The sequence below is a fragment of the Hippichthys cyanospilos genome, chromosome 11, assembly GCF_059441005.1.
Source record: "Hippichthys cyanospilos isolate Australia breed blue-spotted pipefish chromosome 11, RoL_Hcya_1.0, whole genome shotgun sequence".
Lineage (NCBI taxonomy): Eukaryota > Metazoa > Chordata > Actinopteri > Syngnathiformes > Syngnathidae > Hippichthys > Hippichthys cyanospilos.
In genome coordinates, this window is record NC_142379.1 from 13,382,007 (window position 1) to 13,405,370 (window position 23,364).

At 36.7% G+C, this 23,364-nt stretch overlaps 1 protein-coding gene across 2 annotated transcripts in view; it reads left to right on the forward strand.

Moving 5' to 3' along the window:
* Nucleotides 1–8,383: 8,383 nt before the first annotated feature.
* pik3cb (phosphatidylinositol-4,5-bisphosphate 3-kinase, catalytic subunit beta) overlaps nt 8,384–23,364 on the forward strand; it is a 39,928-nt gene continuing 24,947 nt past the window's right edge. The window contains exons 1-2 of one of the 2 annotated variants that reach the window (XM_088428077.1): nt 8,422–8,595; nt 20,244–20,323. Coding sequence is in view for 1 of the 2 variants with exons in the window: in XM_088428076.1 (XP_088284202.1) it covers nt 8,510–8,595 (86 nt within the window). In the remaining variant the exon portion in view is untranslated. Of the gene's footprint in view, nt 8,596–20,243; nt 20,324–23,364 lie in introns of both variants that reach the window. The other variant, XM_088428076.1, reaches the window with a different exon arrangement.

Below are 23,364 nucleotides of genomic sequence, written 5' to 3' on the forward strand. Positions count from 1 at the left end.
CACTCACATTCATGTTCTCTCTCCGACTGTCCAACACACTTTTCATCCAAGTGCAACATCAATACACACACAGACTCCTGTGTGTCTGTTCCAAGGGGAATCTTTATTAAATCTACGCTGCATGTAATAAGTGTTCCCTCTGACGTTTTTCTGTACGTTGCGAGTTATTTGACACGCTATGACCTTTAAGTCAGAAAATATGGGAACTAATGGCAAGTTTTTAAAAGAAAAAAAAATAGAAATTACATTAAAAAGAAGAGAGAGGTCAACAAAAAATCGAATTTTCTTGCACCAGTTTCATTTTCAAATTACTGTTACAGAACGTGCATGCATTAATGCAGCTCTTTGCTGTCACAGGATTGAACTGGCGACCATGGTCCAATATGTGCATGTTATCCACTGAGCATGTTTGAATGATCTTCACCAATGTAGTGTTACTCGGTCGCATATATGTCGCACATCATAAATGGAAATACGTCTACGTCCACCAGAAACACTTCTGCATCCATGTAAGGGAAGCATGTAGCAGTCATTCTCTGCTTCCTCACATTTATGTTTTATAAACAAGCAGGAGATAAGGGCGCGTTTGAATGACAAATGTATTCCAAACAACCCCTCTTAGAACAACAAATACAATGTTTAAAAGTATGTTTTAGCGTGTGCCTAACGCGGAATTACATAAACTTTCATTCACCGAGTTTTGCAGGAGGATATGGTTCAGTTCACAACACATTAATGATAATTATGAAAACAAAACGACGCTTCGAAACATGAAAAGGTCTCTATTTATTCAATCATAAATTTAAAAATCACTTTGTTTGAATTTCAGTTTGCAGTTTGATTTTCTTAAAGGTTTGTGCAATAAATTTTAAAATGTCCTTTCCTTCTCAGCTAAATGTGTCTTATAAAGTTGCGCACCTCAAGATAATAAAAAAAAAGCACATAGGATGCTAGCGTGCATAAAATGACCGCGTCGGTGAACTGCGGTGCCTGGCAGGTGTGCCTGTGCTCACAGAGGTTGACAGTTCACCCGGGAGGTCTGGAACAATGGGCCTGCATACAGGATGTCTCAGGGGCTCGGGGAGATAAGGCCAGTCGAGGTTCATGGCTCCAACACAGGCCTAGATTTGGTCCTGCCCTAGATAGCACTGGGAGGGGGGGGGGGGGGGGGGGGGGGGGGTGACATATACCGAATGAATATTATTCTATGCAGTAACTCTAAGATCATATATTTCACAAATCAACCAAACCACCTGTTAATTTTATGAACAAAATATTGTTACTAAAATATGGCTTTTGTTGAGCAAAGTTCGACTACGAATAACCTTGTATAAATACGTTGAATGCATAAAAAAAATCACATAAAACACTGACTTTGGTTCTTACTCGCTGCACATATGACTTATACGGCATGTCCCGTGTTTCTTTTTTGGATGCATGCTGCTGGGTTATTAGCTAGTATGCAGTTTGCAAAAAATGGCATGAAATTAGTAAGCACAATAAAATAACGGTTAAAAAAAGAAATAATAATAAACCAACCTTACATGTTTGTGTTTACATTTTAAATTCAATAGGCCATATTATGTGCAATATTTGAACGAAAATCGACTACCACATGAGTTTTAAAAAATAAATTACTACTATTCTTTGCTCTCGTGCATCGCTCACGCTGTTAATCTCCAGGAACGATTTGTGTATTTTAACAGCTCGCAATATAAAATCAACTTGTTTTTTTTTAATAATAAATTGACAATTTTTGCAACAAAACATTCAACATTTTAAAACGCCACCTCTTCCTGAAAGATATGAATTGGCGTTAGGAAGAACATGCCGTGTATTGTAACATGGACATGATGTCCGAAAGATGCATTCTTGCATGGAATTGTTGCATAATTGGGCATCGTGGCCGTGAAAGATCACGCATATTTACATATTAATAAATCTATTTCGGTAGTTATGCTTCAAGTTGTGTGCGTGTGTGTGTGTGGGGTGTGTGTGTGTTGACCTGATATAATTGGTCTCAGTCATTGTATTTATGGACCTGATCGGTTCTTGAAAATAACTTCAACGGAAAAAGGACAAATTAACGTTTAAAAAAATGTTTATGCAATAGCTGCTCCGGAAAATGCACTTATTGAAACATTGCGGGTAATTTAAGGAAAAGAAGACCTCAAATGAAACTTGTTTTTTCTCCCTCAAAGTAAAACGGGCATTTTTATATTATTTTCGTGGGTTGCTTGCATTCACTTAAAGACAAAGACATTTTTTTGCGGAATATTTCAGTGAGTCAATTTCCTCCAAGCCACCCTCCACGCTGGGCTCCTAAATTTAGAATAACGTGTGGTTTTGTTTGATTGCGTCTTTTCCGCTGAGGGCGCATGAATAACCGTGATTGTGTCCTTTGTCGTAGGCAGATGACAGATTACAATCAACAGGACAAACGAGGTCAAGTCGCTGTAGGTGCAACGCATTTGACCCTGGGTTTCCTTTTGTCTTGCACGCACGCACACGCATGCGCCGTAGAGCTTAATTGTACGCGTACCTGCTTCGTTCCGGTTGTGCCAAAATGCATGCTCCACGGGGCACATGCGATGCAACCCGGCCGGTCAAGTCACACATTTCCCGCACACAGTTGAAGAGCTGACATTATCTCTCTTTAAGTTTCAGAAAGAAAAGCAACCGTTTCAACACATCGTTGCTATTGAAAAGGAGAGTGGGGGGTCACCGCTGTTTGCTATACATCTGCTCCAAACAGGAAAATATGCAACCATTTGATTCACAGAAAATCCGGCAATTGTTTGAATCAGCACGAGTGTTTCTTTCCGTTCCCTTTCTAGTTTAAATATTACGAGTTTCACTGCAGTACAATCCATTTTTCAAGTTCACTTGACGCGCAGAGGGATAGCTTAATGGCAATACATTGTGAATTTGTTGTTACCAAGTTGCTATTAGTTTGAGTCCTGAAACAGCTATGAGGTAAAACACACGGCTCAGTCTATTGTTACACACAGCACCATTGGTTTCTAAAGGTCTATGTCATGTATCTCTTTAGATTGTGCATGTAAAAAAGACATTTTGAACTCACGTGCAACTCCTGTGTGGAGTTTGCAAGTTCTCCCGGAGCCTGCCTGGGTTGTTTTCAGGTACTCTGGCTTCCTGCCACCTCCAAAAACATGCATGGCAGGTGTATTGGACATACTAAATTGTCCTTAGATGTGATTGGATGCCTGAATGGTTGTCCGTCTCTGTGTGCCCTGTAATTCAGGGCATCGCCGCCTACTGCCCGAGGTCAGCTGGATTAGGCATCAGCAAGCCTGCAAGCCTTGTGAGGATCAGTGGCTTTAGAAAATGAATGGATGGGCATTTTTGTAAACTTTTATACAAAACACTGTTGCGACGTTTTAAAAAAACGAACGCCCATTAAAATACTAATGAGTGTTTGATTTACTGCAGTTTCTATCTCTCACAAAAAAGGAAGAGCAATAAGGTTAGCGTCAAATTTGAGCTGAAGGTCTGCACAGTTAACAAAGCTATTCGTTTTAATATCGCAAAAATAATAAATTAAAAAGGGTACTTTTCAAAGTAAAACGTTTTTAATGTCGTATTTGTTTAGTTTTGTTCAAGCTGTTCTACACGTTGCACAATTTATATTATATGAATAGACTATATGCTCAATATTAAGTCTGTTTTAATTTGTGTGTGTGTGTGTGTGTGTGGGGGGGGGGGGGGGGCAGCTGACCAATAACAAAAAAAACGAAAAAAAATAAAGACCTACATGTGGGGCGGACCAGACTAAGTAGGGATTATAGTGTCTATATAGGGTTAAGTGTTGTTATTATATGATTCCTCTTGATGGAAGAATCTAAAAACTTTCTTGATCGCGCATTGATTTGTTTTTCAGCAATTCAGCTCCGAGTATTGATGTGGTGTTTAAAATTTACTAGCCTGTACATGAAACGGAACAAGCAAGCTTATACTGTGAAGGGAAATGAGATAAAATGCTTCCGCTCTCTTGATTATGAGCTGCAAATTGCTTTGTCGGAATTTAAAGGCATGTGTTTTCCCATCGTGCATTGACTGGGTCTATTTTTAAACCCCTTTCCTCTTTTGCATCCCCTAAAAACTTCCGCAACAAGAAGCTATTAAGAGAAGAGCGTTCCTGTTAACGTTCCAATTAATCAAGGATGAAGCTACATTCCTGTGTGGATAAGAAGGAACACCTGCTCTTCTTCTTCAAGTTCATGGTCAGACAAAGTCTAGTCTCCTCTGTGAACTCCTGACAAGAATAAGGTCCAATTTTCAATCCATATTGCAGTCATGTTTTACTTTGAGCAATTGTGTGACAATTATCTTTACGTCACTGTATTATTGTTGCACGCAGCCAACTGTATTCGATTTCAGACATATTTCCTTACTGCAAATAGGCTACATACCTTGCCGCTATAGACGGAAAACAAAGCAAAGTTATGCGTTCACTTAAGTTAACCTTTTCAGGGTTAATGTGCTTAGTATTATACGCTTTATGCTTGATGATATTATACACAATTTGGGGTTAGGTGAAGGGTTGGGAGACATTTGAATTACCGGAGAGGGCAAGCCGCGACTGAATGACATCACGTTGGCTACTCCCCTTGACATGATATCATGCAGCGCGATGGTAATTGAGTTGATTGAGTTGATCCACCACTTTGTCAAACATACCACATGATATTCGTGACTAAATTCTGATTTGTTTTATTGAACATAAAAACACAAATTTCATCGAAATAAACAAAACCTAAAGAAAGGATCAATACATATAATTACAGTTATATGTTCAAAGGCGTAGGAAGAAGTTCACTTTATCTAATCCTACCAATTGTTTTCTATAAATGATTATTATTATTATTATTATTATTATTATTATTATTATTATTATTATTATTATTATTATTATTATTGTTGTTGTTGTTGTTGTTAGTATTATTCGTATATGATCCAGTCAAGTTAAGCATATATATATATATATATATATATATATATATATATATATATATATATATATATATATATATATATATATATATATATATATATATATATATATATTGTATTTAACTCAAATGTAGAAAATAAAAGAAATATCTATTAATGATGGAAATGAAGATGAAGCATGAAGGTACTTTACTTACTGTACAATTATTCAGGTTTACATTTGTCAGTATCTTTGTAGCATTGTATTTTTTAGCATCTTTTAAACTTGGCTTTGTTTCTATAGATACACCTTTTCTCCTTAGGGCAAAAAAAAATGTTTCACTTTTTCGTGCACCATGATTCAAGGTTTTCATTGTTCGGTACCACCGTCAATAAAAAGAAATCAGCGGGTTTAAATATCATTGGAGTGAGTCTAATAATGCGACCCTTGCAATGTGCTTTGACAGACCCGAGTTATAATTGTTCAACGCGCTAAGCAGACCTGTACTGCCCTCTTCTGGCCTAAAAGAGAAAGGACTGCATCTGTCGTTTCAAAGGATTCACATTTGGCCCGAGGTCATGGGCCGGCACGGATTGACTCAAAGAGCCATTTTACATTGTCTCCCAGAAGGTTAAAACGAGAGTAACAAACCCATTTTGACATTTTCAGGCAGGATGACAATGCATTTTAGAAATAACAAAGAAAAAGGAACTCACAATTCTCACAATTCTTCATTTGGCAACAATTAAAAATAGATAATATCTTAGTACAAAACCATTGTGAAACAAATGAAACAAGCAAAACAACATTTACAGCCCAGATAATTCATCTTCCTCTTTCTGGTTGTTTCAAATATAATTTGTTTATACCTTTTTTTATATAATACTGCAATTTTTCATTTTATCTGAAAGTCCATTCCACAAAGTTACTCCATAGGATGACATGCACCTGCATCCGGGATTGGGATATGCCTCAATAAAGTTACAATTACCTCTCAAATTATATCCCTTGTCCCTTTCAATAAATAGTTTCTGAATATTTCGTGGGAGTTTTTGAGTCTTTGCTTGATACATTATATGCGCCAGTCTAAATTTGAATAAGTCCAGTATCTTTAAAGTGTTTGATTTTAAAAACAGGTTATTTTTATGGTCTCAAAATCCGACCTTGTGTAGAATTCTTGTTACAATTCTTTGTGGTTTTAGAGATGTTGTGATGAAGATTTTGAGCGGTGACACAATTTCAGATAATGCATCCTATAGGTTATCATAAATCAACTACTGCAGGGACAGTATGTTGCAAGTATGCAACTCTTGAGTGACAGTACAGCAGATTTTAGTTGCACATTCAAATACAGCACATGGAAATGATTTGACGAACTTATCACGAGCTGTGCTGCTCTGAGGTAATCACTTTTGTAAAATCTCTCCTCCACAGTATCACAAGCTTCCGTCATAAGTGCTGCAGTTTGTTTGCCTCTGTATCCTCTTTCTCTTGACCAATGTCCTCCACTTTTTCTCTCAGTCAAATATGAATATCTTTGAATCCCATTGTAGTCCATGTAGTGTCCAGCGATTTTCCAATCATACATGGGGTTAGCCATGTTCCTGTTGAACAATTTGAAGTTGAAGGAGCAGATTTTGCTCTTTCACACTGGAATGATGTTAAAATCCACTGCTTCTATCTCATCAAAACCTCTTAAAAACTTTATTGCTCTCTATTGCTTTCTCCTGCTCTATCGGTGGGCCACTGATACTATTAGCTAATTTCGGCCCTATAGTCACAAAACAATGCATTAAAATCATTGATTGCATCCTCCTTATTGTTTATGGTCTTCATTATCCATGAAGTATTCAAGATACTTTGTGCAAGCAACTCCTTTGCTGATAATTCTGTTTCCATATCATTGTACTCTTATTAGTAGTATTCCTTTTTGCATCATCATAATTCGTATTAACATATATCTTGTATAATTGTGTCCTTAGTTCTGTGCTTCATAAATTCTTGACACACACACACACACACACACACACACACACACACACACACACACACACACACACACACACATATATATATATATATATATATATATATATATATATATATATATATATATATATATATATATATATATATATATATATATATATATATATATACCTTTCTTTTTAAACTGGCAATTTCTAAATCTTTCATGACCCATGGGGACTCTATATACCTATACATCCTATTGCACTGATTTAGTGGACAGTTTTCTTCATACAAGTGTATCACTCTCTCTCGGAATTTATCATATGTTATGTCCACATTACACTCATTTTACACATACTGTAGTTACAGGCTTCCATCAATGAATTTACTAGCACTAGGGAATTCTGCTGTTCTCACCCGCCAGTGAATTTTACCCTTTTCCTTTACATAATTACAATCACAATCATAAACCATGAAAACAGGCAAATGGTCACTTATATCTTTCAGCGATAACCCACAAGTTACATGAGTTACACAAGTTTGGCTTGGTGATCATATTAGACAATGCATTATAGAACTCAAGTTGAGAAAGTTAAAGTTGAGAAAAATGGTCTACAAAAAAAGGCCACTCCCTCATTTTTATCCACCCTACACTTGTACCTGAGTTCATAACCCTTTAGTTCAAAATCTGCACCATTCTCAGAGTTCATCCATCTCAGAAATAGCTTCGATGATGAATGATTTCTTAAGATTAAAAAGGTACTCTTTAATATGTTGGAAGTTGCCGTAAGGGCCTCTACTATTTAGAGGCCCCCAAAAAACAGATTTTTTTCATCAATGTATTTCCCTCCCCCTAAATTTTACACCGGCTACATATTATTGCTGGTCCAAAATTTGAGTGGTGCATTAAGGGCACAAATGCGCCAGAGGGCAACAAAGTCTACAATTTACAGCTGGCTCAATCTCAACTAGTGATCACTCACACATTTGGTTACATGTACTATATGTATTCATAATCGGCATGAGGAATGGCTGAATGGATTGTTGGATCTAAAATGGAGATAAGGTGGACACGTTGTAGCCCCTTGACGTTTCATTATTTATGCTGAAATATAAATGACTTTTGTTTAACTATTATGTCATAAAATCAGCGAATGACTTACGAATCATAATGGCGCAACCTCTGCAGTTAGTTACCGACAGGCTAAACCTTCACAATAAAAGTAATTTATATATTTTATTGTTTCTTCTCTGAGAAGATAAGCACTAATATGCGTCCAGGATACAATTTACATACATAAGTCAACAAACGATGCTGTGATCTTTATCATCCCTTACGCTACAATTGGTGTTTTGGTAATTTTGAGGAGTACCGTTACTTTTTAAAATCACGGCGACCAGAAGTGCGAGTGACTATCTCTAGCTTGCACACAAGGAGGAGGTAGGCGAGCCGGCGGAGGAAGAATTTGTAGCGGTGGTGGTGCTTCACCTCCGGCTACAAACAGGAAGCTTGTTCACGGTGTGGAGCTCCCACCTGAGGCAGGAGACACCCGGCCAGATGGTCGCTACTTACTCGGACCTTTGATGCATTACGAGCCTTGCGGTGAACCGCGACGAAGTTTGTTTGCTTGGTACGCTGCTCAACGTCCCCCCAAGAAGGGTGACCCAAGGTAAGCCTCGATCTCGAATATTTCCAAGTACAGTGGTTGTCACGCCAACTCCGCGCGTGAAGCTGGCGACTTTCAAACGAACACGCTTTGCTAGCCAAATACTGTGCATCAGTTCGGCATGTCAGGAATGTTTGACAGTAACGACGGCTTTATTTGAATCAGGATTGGCGGTACAGGTAATTGGTGTATATCTGGGCATTTATTTTTAATACAGTAGAAAAGCATGCCAAATACGTGCGACAAATTTGGAAGTGTTAAGGGTCAAAAGTTTCAATTGGGATTTGCTGCCAGGCATTTTGTGCGACGTGGGGGGACAAGAAATATCATTTGGGTTCCTGCAAATATATGCATTTTCTAACACTTTTTTGGGGGGGCCCTAGCAGTCATGGGCCCTCTCAGATTTATAGTGCCTCTTTCTCATGCTAACTGAAGCGCAATAACAAATCATCGGTTTGCTTTTCGTTTTTTGGCTCTGTACTTCAATTTGAACAAACCATTTTTGTTCTGTTTTCTGGTTTGTGACTGCCATAAGACGCTTTGAGAACTTCATTTTATTTTCAGTCAGTTTTTCTGTCAAACTTGCTACACTTGCTGACAATCGGATGACGATGAAAGACAGGGCTAAGTCAAGAAAAGTAGAAAAACAAATGATTAAGACCCCCGACCTCCATTCCCATTGATCCGTTGTCAGTATACTGAAGGGGCTATGAGCCATCTCTTCAAAAGGCTTTAACCAAATGATTGTTTTCTGAAAATATGGCAATTCATCACTGTGCGCCACAGATACCAGCTGTGCGCATCTTTGACGGTTGGACAGAAAAACAAAGAGGATGTGAAACTTGTATAGATGTTGTCAGCCATTCTGCCATTAAAATGCAATTAGTCACCAGTGGACATATCTGAGAACTTGATAGCTAAATGCAAATAGGGAACAAATAACCATGATTATTTTGATTGATATTGAAAAATCAAGATATATTCAAAAAGCTGTATTCAGCCAATTGAAACTTATTTCTGATGCATTGCATCTTTGCACGTGTGATAAAATTAATCATGATAATCTTATGACTTTATTTTCCTTACTTTATCTTACTTTGTTGTTATACTATTTCTTTATTCCCAGGATGTTCGCCAACTGGGCACTGGGCTAATGTGGGTTTGATACTCCGTGTACATATTATGTGGAAATGTGTGACTGTGAAAATGTGTGAATATGACAAAATCTTTTCCTCTTTGAAGACATGTTTAAATACAACTTAAAATTCTAACACACATACATACAGTACAAACAGAACAAAAAATAATGTCAGTCAGACATTGTAGTTACTGTAACATTGAGGTTCTGGCTGAAATAACAAATCCAAAACTGTATCAATACTTATGCAAAGTACTGTTTTGCCACGAATTAAGGAGCTAGTTTATTGAAATGACGTTTAGCTCAGCCTCTACTCTGTGTCCTATATTTAGAAGGGGCAATTGCCACCCCCTGTTCCCCCTGTTGTTTTAACTTTAGAGAACACTGATAAAGGCAACTGACGTAACTGGGCAGACATGACTGAACAAAGCAGCTACAGTATACTGTATGCTTTTCTTGTTTCGATTGGCCACTAAGACTGATCGCTGTGGAATAGTACGTGATTAACATATGCCAATCTATGATGGTCACACACACACACACACACACACATAAAAAAAAAGATAACCCACAGCTTATATTTTGCAGCACGAGAGACCAGCCCATGTGCTTCATGCACATGTACTAACCAAAATGAAGCTAGAGTTTTGTTTCTCCATATTACAACCATTGTAATTTCTTAGATCCATTCATCCATCCATTTTCTTTAGTCTCTTATTCTCATTACGGTCGCTGGTGCATATCGCCGTTCTATTATGCCATGGATGAAAATTGGATTCCATTCATTTTTCAGACCTATCATTGTATTATATTTCAAATGTAATAACATATTATAGTTTAGCACAGTAAGATCTATGCTGCTTTTCCCCATTTGGGTTGCATTTAACTGGAACCCAAACTATCAGGCTTTGGTTGAGAAGTGAAATACACATTAGATTGATCACCGGTCACTTGCAGGGCACCTACAGACAATCGTTCACACTCACATTCACACCTATGGATAATTAAGCCTTCAAGAAACCCATTGTGCGTGTTTCTTGTTTGTTTATTTTTTTCATGAATGTGGTTAACCACATGAGTGCATGAAGTGTCTGGCTGTGTGAGACAGATGAACTTAACCACTACAGCTCTGGTGTTTAGCTTCAGTACAATTAATGCAAACTTTTATTGAAACTTAGTCAATTGTGAAAACAATGACCCCATCAAAACAAATAAATACATATGAAGCAGATATCAGAAGGTATTTTTGTTGTTGTTTTTGCAGGTTTGGCTAAAGCTTGTAAATGTTTAGACCAAATTATTTTGGGTATGGCAGGAGTGCCCGTAGGCCGGTCCTGATTCTGACCAATTTATCATCAGGAGATTCTTGGGTGAGCCCATCACAAGGCCTCCCAGTTGTATGCTATTAAAAAGAGCATACTGTTGCTGCCTATCTGACCGTATTTTTTAAGACAGCCTATCATTACAGATCTCAGCCTATCATCATCATCCATTCTGAAGTTTGTCATTTGATTGACATGCAGAGCAGCTAGTCATGTGTATGCTTGTCAAATATCTCACTGGCCAATGAGCATACAATGCAGCTATCTGTCACAAAACTTCAAATTGCAAGTTTAGCCTCCAATTTGTTATCTCTTCTCTAAGCTTATTTCAAAATATAAAATTATGAGGATACCAATAAGCCAAAAAGTTCAAATACTTTCCTACGGTTGAAGGGGGTCTTTCTTTTTTTTTGTATTTAATCTTGTTTTTTTGTTTGTTTTTGTTTTGTTTTTTAAAGTTTGTTTGCTCTATACCGTATGTGTTTTGCTCGTGAACAATCGCTACACCGAAAAAGGGCAATGTGGGGGACATATTTGGGTCATTGATTAAAAACAATAATAAGTACCATTCTCCACTATGATTGATGATCACTTGGAAGTTTCCTTGCAACCCTCAATGGACAGTTAACACCCTAACTGTGCACACCACAGCTGATTCCATTCAGTACAAGTCATCAGGGTCAAGTAAGGACAAAAATGTACATTAGTTGTATTGTGCAGTTTGGGTTCATGCAGTCATGACATACATGTCATTGTTTCTTTTGCTTTTCTTTATCTTTGGTGCACACAACAATATAGCGTTACACAGCAATTGATCCATATTCTTCTTCTTCATATTCTGTCTGTACACCACCACCACCCCATCTAAATACTTTGTCTCATGAGGAGCAGAATATGGAGCCAGAAGCAGATATGAGGAAACAAGACGAAAAATAGAACATCTGGATACACAAAAATCTAATATTACCACAGCGAGCATCTGAAAAGTAGACTCGGAAAACTATACTTGGACATTTGAAAAACTAAACCTGGAAAAAAAAAAAAAAAACTAGGAAGACAGCTTGACATGGCAGCTTGAGAGCTAACATTCAAACAACTTCTCAAAGTCGCTCACATTTTGAAAAATGTGGCCACCCCAGGAATGTCATACTTAATAGAATGCTAACATACAGCTTTTTACTTATTTTTTTTTTATATCAAACTGAAAAAAAGGATAGTCTTGATTGTTAATTGTGAGAAAAACAAACTCGAATAACACCACTTTTTTAACACTTCATCAGCCTGGTCCTTGTATTGACGTTTTCCTGTCATTACTGTTAGAGGCTTGTGTAACATCCTCCGAAAGTGCACAGTAAAAGGGAGTTGTTTGAGACTTATTCACTTGCCTTGTATTTCGCAATACCTTTAAGCTTGTAAGCGAACATGTTTATTTGCAAGCCAAGATTTTTAAATGTACATATTTTTTATGCCCAAATGTAACCAATAAGCAAGATTATTTGTGTGAGCGTGATACACATGAAAATGTGCTCAAAATATGACTAAGCTAAGAGCAGCTTGTTGGAATTCTCCCCTCCGGTAACAAATGTACAGCAGGCCAAGACCTGCCAAGGAATGCAAAAGAGATGACAGGAGATGGAAAGAAGGACTAAAATAAAGACAAGTGATATAAGAACTGCAAAATATAATTCATTAAAAATGAGATGACTTTGTGTATACATTATTACAGAATTGTGCCAGAATGTGGCATGCTGCACATGCCTCCAAAGATCACGATCCAAAACAGTCATTTCAAAATGTGCACTCCCTTTTGATCCCTTCCTTACCTGGTGTGTGTTTAACCAATCAGATGTGGTTTGCAAGTTTTGACTTTAATTGTACCACTTTATATATCAAAAGTACCAGAGTTTGGGAATCCATGCCATAGTAAATACCATAATTACTATAATACTGTGGGCACTTCAAGGTTAATATTAAAATAACATGGTATATTTGAACATTATATTCTTTTTTTTTTCAACCTTCAACCCTCCAAAATATTTTTTTCCTCTGTGCTCATGTATTATACTGTACAGTCCTCTGATTAGCTGATACCCATGCTTCAAAAGTGAAGTGCAACCTGTAACTGCGTAGTTATTTATTAGACTTGGATTGATTGTGTTTAGACACATATTTTGGCATTAAAGGTATCACTTACCTTGCTAACAGTTTCTGCTGTCATAATTTTGACAGGAACTCTAGACACCCCGCAAATAGATTTGTCCTGCATTGAGTCAGGCCAAGAATACAGTACAATCCATCTTTATTGATTTAGTGCTTTCTTAACAGATACAGAGCTAACAAAGCACTTGACAAAACGAATGACATAAAAACATGAACAATAACACAACAGAAGACATGATTTAACATTGACAATGCTATTATCATTGAGAATTATAATTGAATAGGACAGGCCTTCGCAGACCTGAGCTTGTTGAAGTATGAACAGTTTGAGGTATGAACACATTTGGGCATGAATGTATTTGTGCAGTGATATGTAGAATCTTGAAATGAATGAAATATATTACTATTTTTATAGTCACAAGAAACATTTTGGTTTTTAATCGAAAAACTAAGTTTTGGAAAAATTTTGCTCAAGGAGTTGGACGGTCAAAGCCACTGTCTCAAACTCAGTGTACCGTAATGTTGAAATTTCTATCGCTTACCCTGTTCAGGATCATCAGCTGGAGCTTATCCTTCCTGACTGTTGGCAAAATTGCAGGTGATACCCCAGGGTTACATATCGCCAGACAATTGCAAGCCACTTTATATTACTGTACTGTACAACCCTGAAATAGTGGCCAAGGACTTTTATTCACTCCTATGCAGACCATGCCAGGCATCTTAGTTGAGAGGAGCCTGATATTTATCCAAATTTTTGTGTGAGAGATTTAACTTTGCTCTACTTTTTTGTAATAACGGGGGTGGAATGTGAAACTGGCTTACATTAGCAGTTTCTTTTTGTGTGTTGTTTTACCAATCAATAATACGGCGCAGTTAGATGTTGAAGTAACTGATTTCTCACCATTCCTTATCAGTTTCACCTACACAACAATGTGGCCTAAGTACATCTAGAAGGGGGGGTGGCTTGGGTCATCAAAAATACACCTGTGTTGTATTAAGTCAAACTATTTGCAGAGATGAGTAAATGGGGTTTTCCCTATCTTTTTTTTTTTTTTTAATAGAATTCATCATCGATTATTACATCAATTGATTGGATAAAACCATTTTGCATTGGTTTGTTCTATGTTTTTTATGACTGATTACAGTTTTTAATCAATTATTTCTGTTTATTTGTTCTTTAATTATTCAACAAAACCAAATAAACACCACTCAAGATGCTACTCGCCAACCTTTTTGAAAACGAGAGCTCGTTCTCGGGTACTATTTAATGTGAAGGGCTACTAATATGTTATGCGCTTTTGAGGCTGCTTCAAGTTAAAATGCAGTCAAATTACAGGTACACTGTGCGTCACTGCCTGCATCTACTTATTTTTATAATAGACTGAACTTAATGTTTTGTCTTTAAATTGATTGTGAAAAGTTAAGGGGAAATCTTGTTTGTTGTTTTTATTTTTTTTAAAGATAAAAGCAGACGTTTTCAAATGTCTTATTTTGAGTAAACAATCGACCAGGAGTCTGCTTTCCTGATGCTTGAAGGAAGCATCGCAATCGCAGGTCAAAATTCATATTTTGCACCTCACTCTAATGCATTGAAAAAGAAAACTGCAAACGGGGAGTTTTGTGTCACAATGAAGAGCTACCAAATAACAGAAATCACTGAAAGCTACCTCATTATCCTAGTTAACACTTGATTGTTGTGGATATTTTTACACTAAATCTCTCTATTAGTCTGAGAAACACAAGCAAACGACACTGAAAGGTAGTTAGAGGTTTTCCATTCTTTATCTCAACTGGGCAGTTTAGTGTAAATGTAGACTTGAAGTAAACAGTCACTTTCCAATGACTGCAAAGCAACATGCCTTGATTACTGCTGCACAGCAATTGTTAAGCAACTTAAAGGTTTGAAGATGAGAACACACGGTATATCTTGACAGCATGTAGCCAAAAGCAATAAAAGTGCGATTAAAATCAGAGCTAAAAAAAAAAAAAAAAAAAAACCTTCCCCAAAATATAAAAACCAGAAAGGACACCGTAAAACTTGACCAATAACCGAAAAAAGTGGTTTATGTCATCTGCATTATGTCAGCCACAGTATGTCACTGTGTGTCTATCTATGATAACAATGGGTAATTACGGCTGGAAGGTTTCGTCTCTGTATGATTTGGACGAGTGATCAACAAGTGCTCAGTAAGACCTTTGCTCAGCCAGGCAGTTGGAAAAGTAGCTAATTTACAGCAGCTGCAAGGCACATGCCAGATTACACATCATCTCACTTGCTCGCACACACTCACTGGAACTTTAAATTGATATTGAAAGATGAATCCAAAATTTAGAAAAAGAGCAGGAAGAGGTGAGGAAGACCAAAATTAGAAGTTAGCTCTTCTTGTTGCCTTAGAAAAAAAACATTGTCCCTTAATTTTCACAACTGTAAGCAATTGCCATCTGAATTTATATGTACAAGTATTGTATACACATGACTAAATCATATTATAAAAAATAAAATATTAGAATCAAATGCAATATTTTGTATTACTAACATCATAAGCGTTGTCTCGTTCATGTGCATATGAATGAGGCAACACTTTCAATGTAATGCAATACTACAGGGAAGAAATAGAGGATACAGCGAAGTACCAAAAAATTAAGGACAGCAGTGCTTCAACATACATTTATTAAATGCTAGAACTGTCAAATTAATTAACTGCTAATTGATTATTTAATGAATTGAAATTTCCTTCTTCTCATTTTTCTCAATTTCAATCTCAACAGTCTTCTGATTTCTGTTGTCTGTGAAAACATCCCCCTCAATATTTCTTAGTTGTTTTTTTGTTTGTTTTTTTAAATGACCAAACTTAATTGTCGGCACTAAACAATATAACATAAACAGCAATAATTTGCTAAAAATGGTTTTGTAATATACTTTAATGCAATATAAATATATACGATTATTAGATTATTCAGTGCAGTAAGTGATAGAATAATAGATTCTAAAAATATTAGATAGTAACAGCCTTATTGAACACCCAGATGGTAGTAACTCTCATTTCAAAAGCTCTGCATTATTTGCACTGTTTTAAACTCAGCCAAGCCATAACGTTTAAAAATGTTTAATTTGACTTTAATTTTAACTTGATTGTGTGTTGTTGGGTTTTTTTTTTGTTTTTTTTTGGAGGTGGGGTTCAACATTTTTTGATTGATTAGTAATTCTTATTGGTCATTTTTGTCATTTGAAAGTAGTGGCAACCTGTCAGTTCTTCCCTATGCCTGACACTGCTCGTTGCTTCAAGTCAAAATTCACAAGTTTTTGAATGACAGAATCATTGACTGGCTTTAATTAAGATATATGTGTCACATATATTTAGTCAAGGAGTCAAAGGTTTTGATTTAGTTTTCTGTGCAGTTTATTTGGTTCTCTCTGTGCAATGTTGAAAATCGATAGGGTGTGTGAAGAGAAAAATGTGTCAGATAGCTCCATTGTACAGTATGTGCTGAACATCTGCCAGCTTGTCGTTGTATTTTTGTTTCATTTTATTTTGACTGTAGGGGTGATTGTTTTGGTGCTTTCACATTCCACTAACCTCATTCACTACATGGTTGTTTGGCTTGGGTATTTACTTGCTATTATTCTAAAGGGTGCTCAACTCTTAAGCCGATACACACGTGCTACATGAAGTCAGCCCATATTTATTGGCTCTGTTTGCCCTGATTTGAACTGAGAATTAGAGTTTAATTTGGAGCTTCATGCAACTCGAACTGTTTCACGAAAAATCTTTCACATGCATATGGGCAAGTCACAGTCTTCAACTGATCTAAGAAACTTGTTTTGTGATTTTGTCAGAAACCTGGAGAAAACACACAGGTGTGGGGGAAGCATGCAAACTGTGCACAGGAAACAAAGCCCAGATTCAAACCTGCTAACTATATGGGCATTACAATGTTAATATTGTATATAATTGATACGCTGTGTTTCTTGATTAGCTACCGTCAACGATATTCTTTATTTTGTTGGCAAATTGCATTATAAAATTAAACTTACTATTATGATCAGGGCTCAAAATAAGCGGCTTTGTATTGCTGTTTGCCAGGTAATTCTTGGACTTTGCACCTCATGCAATCAGATGGAATCGCAAAACTGAGAGTTAAGCGGCCACCAAGACAATCCTAAATGATTTGTTGACTGGCTGGTTGGTTCGAATGTACTTACTTTATTCATCCATAAGGACATGGTTGGTACATATGTACTTTATTCATCCATAAGGACATTGTTACCCGGTTAAAGGAAAACATTTGGCCCGTAGCTAAAACAAAGCTGCCAACATCAGTTAATAATAACTCAACCGAAACCATAATTTCTACTTCGGCCTCAGGACATTTGGTACAAGAAAAGTGGTCCCCAAGGTCAAAAAGATTAATAACCGCTGCTCTACAGTATATGCCGCAGTCATGAAGTTGTTAATTTGAATAAAGGGTCGAAATAATCCAGTGCTTTATCCACAGTGCTACAATTTTGTGTGCTGGAAACCGTTTTCCCTTGATTGTATATGTTGAATTAGCATAACATTTGAATTGTGTTACCATACAATCAAAACAAACTTGTGCAGTCATTTGCGCTAATATGATGGTATGAAGATGAATTGAGCTCATTATTAAATTTGCATCTGCCTAAAACCTCATTGACATTAGATTGGTATTTTCCTAAAGTCACATTGACGTGAAGCAAAGAAAGCTGCTGTTGGGTGTCCCCTTAGCAAAATTCCGCAAGTTAAAATACACAAACACAGTCACATTAACACACTTTTGATGATGTGATACTTGTGTGCCTTCAGAGTTAAACATTGGCCATCTTCTGCCTGAGATTTTATCACTGTGCAAAACAACTCACTTCCTGGACAGCCCAAGTGTTGTTTCACTGGAGTTGCATGTGCAATTAATTTCTGTAAATTTAATCTCCATTCATACATTTTTGCACCTGTGCTGACATATAATTGATTTTTGAACGTTCATCATTTTTTTTAACCAATGTATTTCACAATCTGCTAAACCATCTAAAGATAGTCTCTCATCCACTGAAGAAAAACAGGAAGTATGCTGACTTAAACTAGAGTAGCGTTTCGTGTCATCGTGTACAGCTTTGCTGTATGCTTTTTTTTTTTTTTCGTTTTACAGGGTTGTTTACCACCTCACCTACTCCACATTATAGTCTTATTGGTTTCCTTTCACCGAAATGGAGGGAGATGACAGAGATGCCATAGAGATCAATTGATAAGCACTGAATCTGCATTCGGGCTAGAAAATTAATTTTCAAAAGGAGCCATGTGAAACTGTTAAGCACAACTGAATTGGTCAAATGCACCAAATAGCTAGCCTCACTTGGGTTACATTTAAATAAAAAAAAATGCTACAAACGTGTGTGTGTGTGTGTGTGTGTGTGTGTGTGTATATATATATATATATATATATATATATATATATATATATATATATATATATAAGGAAAATAGTGATGAAAATGATCTATAATCAGCGAAAAGCCCTCTAGTCAGTGAACTCAGTGTCACTGGGTAAAAATTTGAAATTTATGAACTTTTGGCATTTTAGGAATAATAATTAGGGATGTCCTTAAAATCAAAATCAGATGACTCAGACCCACTCGGGTGGCAAAATTGGGTTTGGAACATCCCTAATAATAGTAATATGAGCAATATACCGTATTTGTAAGAGTTGATTCATTCCATAGTGTTGTGTCATAAATAAATAATTAGGTAAAGACCTGATTATGAGTGGAACAGCAAAAGAAGAACAATTTTCCTCAGGCATTTTGGGAATATTTTTTATATTCCCGCGTGTTACAACGTCCCTGATTTACGTTATTTTCATGTTGCAACCTGGACTACTGAGTTTTTTTCATCCCCTCTTTATGACGTTTTCCCGGATTTGTGACAAAAACAACTGTCATGACCCTAGGGGGTTGGCTGTATTTGTGTTGTTTTGCCTCCATCTGCTGGCGTTTTTAGGTAATTGCACATATTTACTATTGCCGTCTAACTGCTTCCATGCAACGCCTGACTACAATGCTGGTCTGCTATTGGTTGGATGTCCCCTCACCGAGATGATGGTCTGCTATTGGTTGGCCTCACTCATTTCAAAATGGCAGAACAGTAAAGCTTTGTTCGATTGTGAATGGTTACAAAAAAGTATTTACAGTGCATTTTACTGCTCATATCAAAGTTGAAAGGGTTAGCCATGGGTCCCAAGATTGCTTGTGATGTTAAAGTGTAAGACGTAAGAAGTTGATTTATATGGAAACGATGGTGGAGATAACCTTATTAGGGAATATGGGCATAACAAGCGGCACTCAAAGGAAAATAAATCATTTCTATATTTTTTATTTATTATGTTTTCTCATCGTATACATGTATATTATATATACATAGCACTTGCTATACTATTTTGGTACTAATTTTTAATATGCACGTATAATTTTGATGTTTTTTCCTGGGGTTCTAAACGCATTAGCTATTTAACATAGGTTTGGATTGAATGGCGTAGTTTAATGATGTTGTGGCTCGGATAGACAGTAGCTAATACTGTAGTATAATACCATATGCTGAAAATCCCTGTGCTGAATAAATACAATATCAGTCCAGATTCTTTTCTCTTCCACCTGGCCCTCCAGAAATAGCGCTTATATCAGTCAGGCTGCGGACTTTGCTCTCTTGATTTTGTTGATTCCCGTGGGCCCTACAGCACTGACATTACTGTTGTGCTGCCTTTTACTTTCTAAATGTTACATAGAAAACAGTGGTTAAATCACATATTCTGAATCCTTACCAAAAATGAGGATATTGGGAGATGATAGAAAAAAATAATAACCACGATGAGTTTGATTGCTGTTGATTGCAAAATATTGATTGCATCAATATTTTAAACTTAAGCTTTAAATACGAGAACATATAATACAATAAAATAATAGCAATTAAAAAAATCTGTTTCACATCGCCATAACTACCTTTACTCTTCTCACCCATCAGATGCAGATTCCCAGCCACTCTATAAACAACCTCAACAAGCCACAGAAACATAGAAATTAAGGAACTTTTGGTAATAGCAGGTAAGACATGCTTGAAAAATGCATTGATGTGCTGTACTGTACCTGTGTGTGTTATTGCCCTTTTTTTATGTGAAAGTGGGAACAGAGGCCTGACATTTTTGAGAAAGGGCTTTGTCTTGACAAGCAGAGAATGTGCACAAGGTCTCATACATTTAGAATCATTACTTCCGCCAAGCACAAATGGTTTATGTCAGTCTTTCTCAAATAGTGGAGCAGGCCTCCCTGGAGGGATGTGAGGCGATGCCAGGGGGTGTGCGAGTGACCCCAGGGAAAAGGCTTTGTTTTTGTCATATGAAGTGTAATTCCAGTAAAAAAAAAAAAATAAAAATCGCATCATTTTTGTTTTTTGTTTCAGGCACTTTGATGCAATTGTTTTTTTTTTTTTTTTCAGTTTTAGACTAACCTATAACCTGGATAAACAATGTAAAAAAAGTTAATAGTTGTTGAAAGTTGATTTATATTGCTTTTTTTCTGTTGTTAATGTTTAAAGGGATTCTGTTTTAGGTATATTATAGATCATTTATATTTGGCAAAGTGAGTGAGAAGCGCGAGAGGTTTTCTCTCTCCTGGTGGGGCTTTGCAAAATATAATTGAGAAGCACTTGTTTAAGGGAAGGTTTTGATCACATCAAAACCAGCATTTGGTTAGTGGGCGAGTAGCAAGGATAGAATACAAAAACTTTGTTGTCAGGTAATGAGCAAAGAAAAGATAATAGATCAAAAAGTGAGGTTCAAGTAGCTAATTTTGTTGCAGTTTGAATTACTAAGTTCCATACTATCACAGAAACTGATTTTTTTTTTCCAATTTTGTGCAAAATTTCATGTAGCCTGTGAGACATGCTTTGCACGAGTCTTTGTAGTCTAGAGCAGTTATGACAGATAAATGTTTTTTGTTATGTTGCTGCATGCTCCCAGTAACCCAGTCACCTACATAAGGAAAAGTCTGCCCTTTCTGAGCTTAAATGTGAGCATGCATGCACATGTGTGTCATTCATTGCCCATGTGGCACTCTTTGTCCAGGGCTGAGATAAATGGCGGTTTATCAAGATACTGAGACACTAGTCCTGAAAACTTAGCGCAGTATTTGGAAGCTGTCCTTGTGATGTTCAATTTAGTGTTGGCTGTCATGTCATTTTTGTCTGTCTCTTCCCATCTTTTCACTGTGACACAACATGACCAGTGGTTGTTGCTATGTTGAAACTTGGTCATCACAAACACTACCTTTTTGTTTTCCACGTCAGTGTCTCTTGCTTCTTTGTTGTGCTCATCACTTCCAGTGATGCTTCTCTGCACTAGTGGTAATGCTGACAGAGAACTATCTTGATGATGAAGTTCACATCCATATATCCAGCAGTCCCATTACTGTTGTTCACCACCACAAATTATGTATTTATTCTTCAATTGCCAAAACCAGAAACCTGAACTCAAACCACTAGATTTGATGTTAATTGTCAAAAGGAAGCCTTTAGAAAGAAAGAACATACAACAACTTAATGCAACTAAAAACAGCACCACAGACATTTAGAAATGGGTGGTGACCAGAAGCTGAAACAAATTGACAACATTTTAAAAGATGAATATGAGACAATAGCACACTCATGTCTGAGTATTTACATATACAATTGAAGCATAATTATTATTATAATACATTTTTTTCACTGCTAAAACAGGAGGCCCAACAAATCTAAATATAGATTATATTTCAGACTGAAACCTACACGATGGGAACACAGAACATTCCTGGAATGAGCAGTATTTTGTTTATTATAATGTATTCTTTGGCAAAACCAAAAATTGATCAATCAAGAAAATTAATTGATCATAGCTGATCATATACTTTACAAAATTTTTTGTACTGCAAAAAATGTTGACAATGTAAGAAATAAATTCAAACTTCTTTTCACTCATCACAATATATACAGTATCATAATATGTGACTTTAATTGAAGTTACTGTCAACCTCTGCAGCATTTGGGACCTGCAGTTTTGCATATCAGCTAGAGGTGTGCCATAAAAAAAAAAAAAAAGATTCACAAAATATTCAAGATTCTCATTTACTATGATTTGATATAAAATGGGCCAAACTGATTTATAAATAAATAAAACAAATCCACTTCCTGTCGCCTTTCGTTTAAGTATGCTGAATGTGCACTGAAAAGAGAAAACATTGTTATACGCCAACGTGGTGTTCCTAAGGCCCTTAAAAATAAAAATAACAAACACTTGATAGTTATTTTGTTGCAGTCTGCTCAATAAAAACAACATTCTGAACTCTGGAAAATGTATGTTGGGCATTATTTTATTATTTGTAAAATCAAAATAATTGCTAAAATTTCATCTCATCTCATTTTTTTGGATCTAAACTTGTGATAGATCTTGTCTCGTGGGATTTGCGTCTTGTCACATCACATCTGTCTTCCATTCTTGTGGCTGGTATATCAATGAATCAAAATAATTAATAGAATTGAATAGCAGATGTGGTCCCCATGCTGTTTTTGTGGAAAGGGCACTTTCTTCATAAAGCGTGCTGCAAAAAAAATTGTCTTGCAAAGCAAATTGAAGTATTTTGTGTTTGTTTCTGTGTTTTGTACAACTCATTGCACTGGATTTCTGTCCTAAGCTGCAACATTAGCTATGGCGTTTAATCTAATTGGCGGTGCTTTCAAAATCAGAATGTTTACATATTGCCGTGACCGTATTTGTTGTGATTTGTATGGCGCAAACCACCTGAGGCTGTGGAATCCACGCTACAAAATACAGGAGGTCATGTGAGTCTAAAGGGCTTGTGGGGGGACGACAGGGCTGTGTGATTGCCATGTGACCCTGTTGCCCCCTAGAGAAAGTTCTGTTAGTGCGTGCACGTACACAAATGCGTGCACAAGTGTATGCGCATGTGTGGGGGATCTCTGAGGCCAAGGCTGGTTGGATTTTGTGTGTTCGTGTTTGTGTTCAAGAGAGAAATGTTGTAAGGAGGGGTGGATGGGTGAGCCAAGGGCAACACAAGGGCAGTGTTTGTGCAGGGCACGGGACTGTCCTCGCTGG